Source organism: Myotis davidii, unplaced genomic scaffold (assembly GCF_000327345.1).
Source record: "Myotis davidii unplaced genomic scaffold, ASM32734v1 scaffold496, whole genome shotgun sequence".
Lineage (NCBI taxonomy): Eukaryota > Metazoa > Chordata > Mammalia > Chiroptera > Vespertilionidae > Myotis > Myotis davidii.
This window is the reverse complement of record NW_006289398.1, coordinates 1,767,333-1,780,378: the sequence shown is the minus strand read 5'-3', so window position 1 is coordinate 1,780,378 and position 13,046 is coordinate 1,767,333. Positions and strand designations below refer to the sequence as shown.

At 33.9% G+C, this 13,046-nt stretch overlaps 1 protein-coding gene across 3 annotated transcripts in view; it reads left to right on the top strand.

Annotated features, from left to right (window-relative positions):
* Positions 1-802: 802 nt before the first annotated feature.
* Positions 803-13,046, top strand: part of NIPBL (Nipped-B homolog (Drosophila)) — a 138,683-nt gene continuing 126,439 nt past the window's right edge. For 2 of the 3 annotated variants that reach the window (XM_015562638.1, XM_006761747.2), the window contains exons 1-6: positions 807-889; positions 4,789-4,931; positions 6,753-6,918; positions 8,926-9,053; positions 11,078-11,177; positions 11,733-11,884. In XM_015562638.1, coding sequence (XP_015418124.1) covers positions 4,868-4,931; positions 6,753-6,918; positions 8,926-9,053; positions 11,078-11,177; positions 11,733-11,884 — 610 coding nt within the window. In that variant the 5' untranslated portion in view covers positions 807-889; positions 4,789-4,867. Of the gene's footprint in view, positions 890-4,788; positions 4,932-6,752; positions 6,919-8,925; positions 9,054-11,077; positions 11,178-11,732; positions 11,885-13,046 lie in introns of all 3 variants that reach the window. The other variant, XM_006761751.2, reaches the window with a different exon arrangement.

Sequence of the window (13,046 nt, the reverse complement as noted above, 5' to 3'; positions counted from 1 at the left end):
CAGGCCTGACACCCCTGGCGGAGGAGTCAGGCCTGGGCAAGGGGCCGATCCTGCGATTGGAGGGTGATGGGGGTCAACTCCTGAGGGCTCCCAGTATGTGAGAGGGGGCAAGCTGGGCTGAGGGACACTCCCCCCACACACACACCCAGTACCCGAATTTCATGCACCGGGCCCCTAGTACTTTTATAATTTAATATTAACATAGAAGTCTTGGTGTATCCAGGCTTTTCTTATATTTTATATGTATCCCAAAAAAAAGTTTCTCTGTCTATGTTTAAACAACAAAAATGACAGCCTGGTTGGAGTGGCTTAGTGATTGAGCGTCGACCTATGAATCAGGAGGTCACGGTTTGATTCCCGGTCAGGGCACATGCCCGGGTTTGCAGGCTCAATCCCCAGTTTGGGGTGTGCAGAAGGCAGCCGATCAGTGATTCTCTCCCTTCCTCTCTGAAAGCAGTAAAAATACATATTTTTAAAAATTACAAACTCAGGATCTGTTGTTTTCTATTGGTGTTGAATAACACAATTCAGAAGAATCTGGCCAATCTTTAATAGACCAGTAAAAAAAAAAAAAAAGAATTTAAAATTTTTACATTAGTTGAAAGTGTGCCCTCTTGTGGACTACTCAGTAATTTTACAAAGAAGTGTTTTCCTCATATCTCAGATTCAGTTATGTATCATCAAATATGTTATTTATGGTCAGAATTTAAGTCTGTATATAAATGTTATAGTTCTTTAAGATCTAACCCTCACTTAGAAAGAAAGAAAATCTTCACTGATTTTGCATTTCTAATACCATTGCATAGGAAATGGTCTCATGGTATAAGATATAGTCTCAATCTTTTTTAGGGGTTGGAGATGGGCTGTTTCTTCTGCAGTGGAAAAGAAGGTGAGAAAATACTTTGTGTGGGAGATGTAATAGGAACCCAAATAATTCATAGCAGCACTTGGAAATATCCTAAATGACCTCTCCATAGAAAAGATTTTAATTTAAATCGAATTCCAAAGCTCAGGATTATTTTTTCCTGATGCAGCTTGTATTTTTGTATATTTTGTTACGATTAGACATCATATAATCACTCTGTAGGCTTTTGCAAATCAATTTAACTAGTAATCAGCTGGGACCTTTTTAAGTAGTGGGAACTTTTGTTAAAGTTGGTTTGTATAAAAATGTATGAAATATTTGCTAAGAACTAAGAAGAAAACTGATTATCCTGTATAATAAAAGCTTAATATGTAAATTGACTAAACGACAGAATGACAGTGGAATGACCGGTCGCTATGACTGACAACCATACTAAATGCATTTTTTAAATCAAACAAGAATTGTGTTTCCCTTCCTCCCTCACTTCTAGTTTTGAGTTGACATTTGAGTATTCAGATGCATCATGTCACTGAAAAGCACAGTCTTGTTTAGGTTTATTATTAATCTCGTAATTCATATGTGGTAACTAATTATGTAAATCATTTTTAACATAAAAATTCCAGCCTTGGGTTGGGTTTGCTTTATGTTACCTGGGATTTAGGAAAACAGAATAAAGTTGGGTAGCCCACAATAGAACTCTCTTCAATATGTTTTTTTATGTGTGCCTATCCTCCCAATTAAATAATTAAACATGGTCACTTGTTACTTAACTGCTTGACTATGACAGTTTATATGTACAACAGTGAGTCATGTGTGGCAACAAGGTGTTTTTCATGGTGTTCTGTACATAATTTTCTCACAACATCCCCCCACCCCCGTCAATTACTAAGCACAAATTGAAACTTTCTTATTAGCCTTACTTAGAAAAAATTTGTTGTGTTTTCGTGACCTCGATCAGGCTTTACATTCTGATTTCTTTCTGTTTGCTTTTTTTTTTTTGCTAAATATGTAATTTTTAAAATATTTTTTAGTGATGATTAAAGAATCAAATTAATAACTTCCAACACTAAAGTCCACAGTGAAACAAAAGGACAAATATTGGATAGCCAAGGATTCTTTTCTATACTATTTCCTTTGCCATTTCTTTTCATTGGGCTTCTACTAGCAAATTTTGTATCAGTCATTCACCAAAGCAAAGCAGTGTTTTTTCTTTGGCCAGCTACTAGGGGAAAATATCCTATATAATTAAAGAGAAACATGTAAATTGACCATCCCTTTGCTATGCTCACCAGCCAGTCAGGAGTGAGTATACAAATTAACCCAACAAAGATAGCAGGTGAATTTGCATACACAGGCACCGGGCGGAGAGCAGAGTGGAAGAGTCTCTAGGAAATTAAAGGGAAGATATCCTAAAACTTCCAGGAAATCTACACCAATGAAGCAAAGGAAAAAAAAAAAAAGCCTCTATTATTCTGTGAGGATCAAACCAAACTGGGTTGGGGGTCTCAGACAGTTCGCTCATATGATTGCAAAGACAGACAGAAACTCCCCGATTGGAGAGGGCTCACCTGAGGGCTCCTAGATTGGAGAGGGTGCAGGTCAGGCTGAGGGACCCACCCCAAGTGCATGAATCTTCATGCACCAGGCCCTTAGTGTGTTTATAAAGGTCATTAAATTACAAAGGGAAAAAAGAAATGATTACCAAAAGGACTAGGTTGCTGTTCCGCTTTAGAAGGAACTAGGTTGCCTTATGGATGGTGGTTCTGTGGATGCTTACTTTGTAACTCTGTTAAACAACACATAGATGTTTTGTGAGCTTTTGTCAGTTTATTTTATATTTATAATAAAAGTGTTTGAGGATAAAGAAAATTCTTAATTTTAACTACCTGTATACCTCTACTTAAAAAAAGGAAAACTTACTTGCAAAGTAAGATGTATGAGTAAAAGTAGTTAGTAGTGTTATTTCACTGTTCTGAAGTTGACAACCCCCTAAAAAGGGGAAATCTTTAAACTTAAAATTACTATTCAGCTTTCCATTTTAGCACTATGTCTTAGTTGATGTGGAGTATACCTATATTTGCTTATAAGTTTATATGTATTTCATTAAGGAATATCTTTGATAAATGTGCACTTATTAAAATGTCTTATATACTTCAAAAAGGAAGTTTTCACACAAATATTGTTAAAGGAAAGATAAACTTTCCAAAAACCACATGTTGAAATTAAGATGAGAAAAATTGGGGGTCATTGAACAGAATAATGGAAAGGGTGTTCAGGAATTTTATAAAATGTCTATACACACACATAGTAATATCATAATAAAAACTGAATATTTGTCAACTAAGTCATTGAATAAGAATATTAAAATGTTAACAAATGTCTTTCTTTGTCCTGTCTGTGTTTATATATATATTTTTTAAATATATCCTTTTGATTTTTCACAGAGAGGAAGGGAGAGGGACAGAGAGTTAGAATCATCAATGAGAGAGAAACATCGACCAGCTGCCTCCTGCACACCCCCCAATGGGGATGTGCCCGCAACCAAGGTACATGCCCTTGACCAGAATCAAATCCGGGCCCCCCCAGTCCGCAGGCCGACGCTCTATCCACTGAGCCAAACCAGTCAGGGCACTGTGTTTATATATTATGTGATTGATTGATTGATTGATAAGAAGCATGCAGTGATAGGAAGATAAGTACATGAGCATTAGGTAATTATACAAGAATGAAACAGACATGTTTCAACAAAATATCACAAAGGAATATATCCTATATAATAAAAGGGTAATATGCAAATTGACCCTAACAGCAGAATGACTGGGAATGACTGGTCACTATGACACACACCGACCACCAGCAGACAGCCGCTCAATGCAGGAGATTCCCCCTGATGGTCAGTACGCTCCCACAGGGGGGACTCTGCTCAGCCACAAGCCAGGCTGATGGCTGCCAGTACAGCGGTGGTGGCAGCAGCCTCTCCCACCTCCTCAGCAGTGCTAAGGATGTCCGACTGCAGCTTAGGCCTGCTCCCCGCTGGCAAGTGGACATCCCCCGAGGGCTCCTGGGCGGCCAGAGGGATGTCTGACTGCCAGCTTAGGCCTGATCCCCTGGGGAGCGGGCCTAAACAAGCACGTGGACATCCCCCCGAGGGGTCCCAGACTGTGAGAGGGCACAGGTCAGGCTGAGGGACCCCACCCCCCCCAAGTGCACAAATTTTTGTGCACTGGGCTCCTAGTAATTATTTATAAAGAATGTTGGGCAATAAATGTAAATTCGGAATAGATTGAGGTAGAATGGCTTTTGGCTGAATTTGTATGGGGTTTCATGAAATAGTGGGAACTTGCCATGGATCTTAAAGAATTATAAGAATTGGACTCAAGTATAAATGGACTATCTAGATAGGGAAATATATTATGAAATAAATAACAATGAGGAAACACAAGGTGGATTCAAGATAATTTTATCAGCTTGATTGGAGAGGATGGTTTATGAAGGAAAGTAGTGAGAAACATAGCTAGTAAGGTGAGTTGAAGCTAGATTTTAATGTTAATGATGTGCAAAGGAATTATAGCGCTCGTCAAAGTTTAGTATCCTTGTCTAGAAATACAGTCTGCTGGTAACAGAGACTCTCGAGACAGATTGCTTGGGTTCTAATCTTTGCTCCACAAATTAGTTTAAATTCCCTATAAATTTTCTCAGTAAAATGCAGAAAATAATAGTGCCTACCTTACTTGTTTGTTGGGAGGATTAAATAAGTTAATATATGCAAAGCACTTTGCAGTGCCTAACATAGTACATGAACTATGGCTGTGGTTACAAAGGTTGAACAAACAAGAAAAGCAGAGAAATTTATATTTTATAAGCATTTCCCTAATAGTGATATTTTTGGCATATTACAAATAATTGTATCTTTTTCATTTTAGTGTTTGGGAAATGGGAAGTAATGACAGCTGGCACCTGAACTAAGTGTTTTTATCGGCAACACCATTCCAGAACTTCAGGATGAATGGGGATATGCCCCATGTCCCCATCACTACTCTTGCGGGGATTGCAAGTCTCACAGACCGTAAGTTTGGTTAATTTATCTAATTTATGTTCTATTCTGTGTTAACAATGATTTTTAGAGGGACTACACCAAAAATTATTTGTAACAAAAGAATTTTTTTTTAAGATTTTAGATTTTGAATGATAAACATCATTATTTCCTTTGATTTGTTGGCATACATATGAAAGTATGTTGCTAGTAGGTAAGATCTTACTTTGTGTTTGATCCTAAGGACCCATTAGGAAGTGGTACTATGTGCTTCTTTGATGAGACCAAGCATTAAGAAAAATAAAAAATGAAGCATTGGTTTGCATATAAGAACTGATACAGACTTTCTAAAAAGCACTTAGAGAAATGGTAACTAAAACTGCCCTTCAAAGAAAATTGGATAGCCCAACAACCTAGTTTTTAGTGATGGTTATTTTGGGTATCATGCTCAGTATTCATCTGTTGGAGTTTGTCATAGATATCAACTGCCTATTTTACTCTGAACAGTTAAATTTAAAAGAACATTGTCATTCTTTTTGAGATTTACGTAGTGTTACATTTTTTAGGGACTTACTCTTTTGGTGGGCAACTCTAATTCTTTGTCCCTGGGTAATGGTGCAAAAAGCTACCCACAATATTAGTCCCTATGTCATCTTACCTGAATAAATGAAGAGAAAAAATTATATGAGAAGGAAGGATAGAAGGTGAGAAGTTGACATACTTTTCTTTGTGTAACTTTATGCAAGGTTTAGGGATTTATAATAAAGGAGCTTAAAGAAAATTACTTCAAGAAATGTTTTTATCTGTGTTCAGTATTCCCCAAATAATATTTTTCTGTTAATTTCCAGCTGGATTTAGCAGGGGTAAGAGAGAGAACAGAGTACAGCTTTGAGGTTAGGAAAGTAGCAGGCTAGTTGATGAAGTCTGAAGTAACAAGTAGTAGGTGGGTTTAGGTTAACTCAGCTAAGAAAACTTTTAAAACGGTTTAGTTTATAACTTTGTTATAGGTAAGGCATAAACTCATACAATCTGCTTGAGTGCAGAATCAAACATACTACCAGGGATTTCTTTTTATTTGTCCTCCCCATTATCTCAGCAAGACATAATTTGTTTCCTGGGTTTTTATTAATAAAAATCTTGTTAGTACCGATTGGACCTGAGCAGCATGATTGCTATACTGTGTAGGTGCTTAGAAATTAAGCCAAAAACAAAGTACTGTAAACCATCTATGTTCTTTTGTTTGCTGTTTAGAATAGAGTGAAGAGAGGAGAGAACTATTTAGGAATTTATAACTTAAAGCAAAAAACCTTAGATATTCTTCTACCTCCAGAGTCCTGTTCTATGAATGTTCTGCTAAAGTGAACATTTATGTTTGTATTTACTTAAGCATTTAAAAAGCATGTTACTTGTCTATCTGGTGAAGAGTAAGGTTTTGTTATTTGGTTTCTTTATGTGAGAGTACTAGTGATTCTGATAAATCTTATAAGGCAAAAATAAATGAGATTCTCAATTTTTTGACGTTACTTAGTTTTAACCTTACCTTTTGTCTATTTATTTATTTATTTAGTAAGTTAATAAAAATTTAAGGTAGGAAAAATCAATGCAAATATAGAGGAGCTAAGTTTTATTCTCAGTGAGTAGTATAATTTATATTTTCCCAAGTGATGTTTTAGGAGTTATGTAGAATTAATTGGGGTTTGCTGAAGGAAAGGAGGCATGTCTTTTAATAATATTCACATTGAAAAAAATGTCATGTTGATATTTATAACATTTTTAATTCCAAAATATATATAAACACTAAAATGACTTATTTCAGTAACTCAATTTCTAATAATCTGATTTTATTCCAAATAGTCCTGAACCAGCTGCCTCTTCCATCCCCTTTACCTGCTACAACTACAAAGAGCCTTCTTTTTAATGCACGAATAGCAGAAGAGGTGAATTGCCTTTTGGCCTGTAGGGATGATAATTTGGTTTCACAGCTTGTCCATACCCTCAACCAGGTATCAACAGATCACATGTAAGTACAATCTAAAATAAAGTGAAAAGTTTTGTTCTTAATAAGAGAATCAGTAATCCTGGTTTTGCTTTTTATTTAAAAAATTAGGTATATAGTTTATTGTTAAAATATAAAATATCCAAGTGAGAATATAGCCTCTGTGATGAGAAATTAATGAGATTTAAGTATGCCATAGTTACTTTGAGACAGTAGTTATGACCCATTTACTTCTATAAAGATCTTTTCAATACTTGGTAATAATCTTGAGATATCAATCAAGATGGATCTGTGCAGAAGTCTAAAGTTGCTCTTGTAGGTATCTCCCTTTTTCTTGTTATTGTTAGAGTGGTTAGAATTCCCAATTACTAGGGACAGTACTGCTAACTTTATTTGGAGTAGGCTTACATGTTTTTCATGGGAAGTATAAGAAGAACTCAAGACTAACTCCATGGAAGGCTACTACAGAATTAGGGACTAATTTTCCCAAGGATTTGGGAAAAGGGTAATCCCAAGGATTATTGTACAATCTGAACAAAGGTGTGTATTTTTACACAATAAGCTATTAAAAATGATATAAACTTAAAATCTATACTTATATAGGCAATTTTGCACATAAGAATACTTGCTAAATTTTCCTTTTTGCAAAAGCAGTACGTACTTACATCTTAACGCAAAAGTGTATAAAAAGTTAAAACTCATCCTTATCTCACTGCACAGTGATACTCATGTATCTTTCCATCCTTTAATTTTTTTTTTATTTTTAGATTTAAAGATTCATTATTTAGAGGAATGAGGATAAAGCACACAATAGTGGAAAAGTCTCTGCCATTACTAGTAGATGCAGTACATACTTAGGGCCAGTTTAAAACTGATAGCTTTGAAGTGAAATACTAAATGTGAATTTGGCACTCAAGAAATTTAGCAATGTCTAAATACTACATCATTTGTTATACCTGTACATACTAAACATTTTTCACCAAATATTTTAAGAGATAAAGGGAAGCAGTATAAACATAGTTATAATTTATTTTATGGAAAGCTACTTTAAGATTGCCCTTAGAAATTTATTGAATCTAATCATTGGACACCATCTTTATAAATCTTTTTTGTTAGATTTAATGAGTGGAACAGTGACATGCAGAATGTAAAATTTAAAATACTAAGTATATTTATCTTACATAGTTATGAATTTAATTTGTTACTCACTTTCAGGTTTATTGAAAATTGTGAATATGCTTAATCACTTGCTTTGGGGTTTTTTCTTTCTCATGACTGAGAAAACAATATAAGATGAAAAAATTACATAATCTCTGGGTCTTGCCTTAATTAATGTAGCAATAGTATTTAATTCAGAAGACATTCTCAAAATGACTGACTCATATTCAGATGTTATGGAGAAAATCTATTCCAACCCCAAATTCCAACTTCTTTACATAATTGTCACTTCTATACCTTATTTTTATTTTGAATAGTTTATTTACTTATTTTATGTTTTCATTGATATCTTAGAAAGAGAGGAAGGGAGGGAGAGAGAAACACCAATCGATTGCTCTCCCCTCTATGCACCCTGATTTGGGACCGAACGTGCAACCTGGGCATGTGCCCTGACTGGGAATCAAACCAGCAACCTTTTGGTTCAATGGATTACGCTTAACCAACAGCCCCTTCGGCCAGGGCTATTTTGAATAGTTTAGAATAGACTGTTCTCTGCTTTGAAAGTGATGTGAAAATCATTAAACTCATAGTTTCATAGAGTATGTTTTGGGCTTTTTTTTTTCTGTTTAAAATGGAAGGGAAAAAATGTCCTAAAGAACCCTCCTTTGTCATTTTTTATCATTCTTTTTCTTTCAGGAATAGCATCTTCAAAAATCCATCAAATTGTTAGACATACTTGTGTGATTTGTTTTTCTTGATTTTTGTCTCAGCCTTTTCTGAATTTCATTCATGAATTGCTATCTAACTAACGTAGAATAGGAAATTCTTAACCAATCCTGTTTTAATTTTTGGTATTTATTTTTTCAATGCTAGAGAGTTGAAAGATAATCTTGGCAGTGATGATCCAGAAGGCGACATACCAGTCTTGTTGCAGGCCGTCCTGGCAAGGAGTCCTAACGTTTTCAGGGAGAAAAGTATGCAGAACAAATATGTACAAAGTGGTGAGGTTCATAATAATTGAATTTTTGAGTATATTTTTTTATGGATCCATCTCTGATCTTGTTTAACATGTAATACTTAAATTGAAGTGTCTCCTTTAACAAGCTAGCCTGTTACCTGTGAATGCTGTATTTATACCTTGAATCCAGCCAAGAAGCTAAATGGATGTTAATATTCTTACACTTTAATACACAACTAAATTTCTTGAAAATTAGACAAAGTTTAAAGTGTACTTTGTTAGATAACTTCAGAATGTATTAGTTTACTCAATCTAAGAGCTTTAGGAATTTGTTTTAGAAAATTGTATACTTGGTATGAAAGAAGTCTTTTCATTAATCAAACAATAAAAATATTTGCAGAGCTTTTCAACATGCAGTACATGTATACATAATTATACCAGGTATTAGTTTCATTGTTGATGGTGATTACATTTATGGCTATGTAGTATTTGGTTTTATATTTCCGTTTCTTAGCAATGAAAAAATGGGTTTATGACAAGTTGTTATTATTAAGGAAAACCTATTTATAATAAACATTATAAATGTCATAAAAATATGATGTTCAACAGAGGTACAATTTTTATGTAGTCTAGGTGCACTTTGAGTTAGGAGCATTGTTCCAGTCTGAAGCTTATTGAATTTGTCAAGCCCAAATATTTGCATGGCTCTTGAGACTAAAATAGTCAGAAGGCAATAGTTTAGACAACTCACGAAGATTTAACCTACTTAATTGGTTAATCATATTCACGAATATTGCCAGATTTATTATTAAGCTATGGAACATAAGATTTAGTATTGAATTTGAATTGGAAGAGAAAGCTCAAAAGTTGGAATTTAGCCTATAAACAAAGGAAAACACTTCAGTAGTACTGGTAGACTTTGAGGTGATTTTGAGCCCTCATTTCACTCAACCACTGTCTCAGGCTAGAATCCCTTCTGTGGTATTCCTGGCAAATGAACACACAGCTTCTGTTTCAGTGTTTCTGGTGAAAGGCGCTTTCCACATCAAAAGCAGGAAATGAAATTGGGGAATATAATGTGATGTTCGAAGCTTCCACAAAGATAGGGTATGCATATCATAAGAAAGTTCAGGGTTAATGATAGATTTTATCTTTGATTATCAAATGTCTAAATAACGGAGGTTTTCTTATCTCCTATATAACAAAGTGACATTTGTGTAACAATTGAAGGAACAGTGTCTAGCTTGAAAAAAAATTTGAGAATCTGAAAGCTACCCCTACATTTTCTCTCACTAATCAAATATTTATTTAATCCTTAATATGTGGCAAAGAACTATTGTGGAAGAAATAATAGGATCATTCTGCTCTGCATCAAAAGATTTTCAGATGGATTGCAGCAGCTAAAACTTTGGGCCCCTAAATAAAATACTTTAAAAAACCTAGGTCTAAATAAAAAAATAATAATTTAAAATTTTTTTTAAAAAACCTACATCTGAATCATAATGAAACAAATAGTGTTGTGAAATTAAGCTCCTCAGGATGGGAGATGTATATAATAAAGTAATCCATTTAATAGAAAACCACCCTAAGACTTATTGTAGAAGGAAGTGTGTAGTATTTGATCAGGGATTAGGGTGACTCTTTTTTCTTTAAATTTCATATTATTAGGTTTCTTTTGTTTGTTTGTTTTTATTGATTTCAGAGAGAAGGGAGAGAGAGATATAAACATCAATGATGAGAGAGAATCATTGATTGGCTGACTCATGCACACCCCACATTGAGGATTAAGCCCACAACCCAAGTATGTGCCTTTGCCTGGAATTGAACCTGGGACCTTGCAGTCCATAGGCCGGCGCTCTATCCGCCAAACCGAACTGGCTAGTTCTTTTCAAATTCTAAGGCTAAATGCTGGGACTTTAAGCAAGTAAAAATTTTTTAATTTAATCTGTTCTTAGATTAATTATATAGTAAAAGTTTATGTTTTTGAAAGAACAACTGATTTAAATCATTTAAAGGCTATTTCTAGAAGAAAATAATATGTTTACCATCTTTGTGTATGTTGTTTAGGAATGATGATGTCTCAATATAAACTTTCTCAGAATTCCATGCACAGTAGTCCTGCATCTTCCAATTATCAACAAACCACTATCTCACATAGCCCCTCCAGGTAATTTATACAATGTTTTCTATGTTGAATATGCTTGTGAATATACAGTGTATGCATACATTTAGGTGCTCGTGAATTGTATATAGTTAAGAAATTAAAACGCTTAGTCTTAAATATTAACCTATATGAACATTTGCCTTATAATGTTATATGTGGAAATGCTGTAATATACTGATTGAAATGGCTATCATTTTAGTAACTTGATTTCATTCAGACAAAATAATATGTTAAAGTAACCAATGTGTTTTAGATAAATAAGAAAATTTATAGAGTTGAACTTGGGCAGCATGGCTTTATATACCTTAAACAGATGGATATTTTTATGCAAGTAATATAAATAAATTATCTCAATATTTTCAAACTATTTATTGTAACTCCTGGATTATGATTTGTGAATGATTTTTGTATATCTGACTATTTTTCAAATTTTTTTCTGTTTGCATAGGTTGTATTTTAGACAAATTAGAGTTTGGAAAATTATATGACAGTGAAATTTCAAGGAATAGCATGTTTATTTTATTTCCTTATATTGTTTATTTGGATTTTGGGTTTTAGCCGGTTTGTGCCACCACAGACAAGCTCTGGGAACAGATTTATGCCACAACAAAATAGCCCAGTGCCTAGTCCATATGCCCCACAAAGCCCTGCAGGATACATGCCATATTCCCATCCTTCAAGTTACACAACACATCCACAGATGCAGCAAGGTAAGAAAGTCAGTTGTTTATTTAAAGGGAATATCTGTTATTTCAAGCAAATTCATTTCTTTTGTAATTTTTAAAACACAAACTAAACTATACTGTATACTTATTTATTAATAAATATTTTTCTTAAGATATGGCTTACATTATTTTTAAAAACGTGTTACATTTATCATTTGGAAATTCATTTGGAAGATAAAAGGATCAGTGTCATTTTGACTCTCTGGGTTAGGTTTCTAATACAACTGAGTATATCTAGTTGTGAAATTAGAAACTGCTTTTTAATTGGCCTTTTTACATGGCACTAAGCCAACGAAAATTTACATTTTAATTGGTAAAGTATATATAGTGTGAAAGTTTTGCTATAAAGTAGATATAGTACAAAAAGAGGAAAATTAATAATCTTAGGTGCAAAAACTTCTGGGATTAGATTACTAGTTCTCTGTTGAAGGCAAATGTTGATAATATGATTTCTTTTTTAAAGATTATATTGCATTAGTATGTATGAAATGGCTACTAATTGATTTCTAATTAGTATACATTTATTTGTACTTTTTTAGAGAACTTTTTAAAAGTGCAAAGATAAAACAGACATTTATGATTTCGTCCCCCATAATTAACAGCAAATTTTTAACATTTGCACTCATTAGTTCTATGTATATTCTTATTTTTTATTATGTATGAGGTCAAAATTTTCTTCATTTATTAACTCTCTAACTATAAGCTTTAAACTTAGTCATCTGTCAAAACAGCCAACTTCTGATTTTCCAAAGTCATGTAATGAAATACTAAGTTGAAACTATTTTATACACCAACTCAAGGAAAAATTAGTAGGCAAATCAAACATTTGGAATAGATACCTTCAAATTTACAGAATTTAGTGTGAGTGCTGAACATAAGTATGTATCTATGTATATATGTAGGCTCTTAATACTTGTGAAGTAGTATATTCTGGCACACGTAGGCATGAGGGACATTTTAAGTGTCATTAATAGGACACATTTGTTGCCCATGGAAATGTCCACATACACATAAGTATGTGTAGGAAGGAACATTGGTTTTTACTCTGAATACTGGGGGTTTTTTTTTTAGCAAGATGAAACCAATTTTTTTAGGAGAATAAGTTCAAATCACAAAATCAAGAGAGAAATATAGTTTAAGTGTCTGT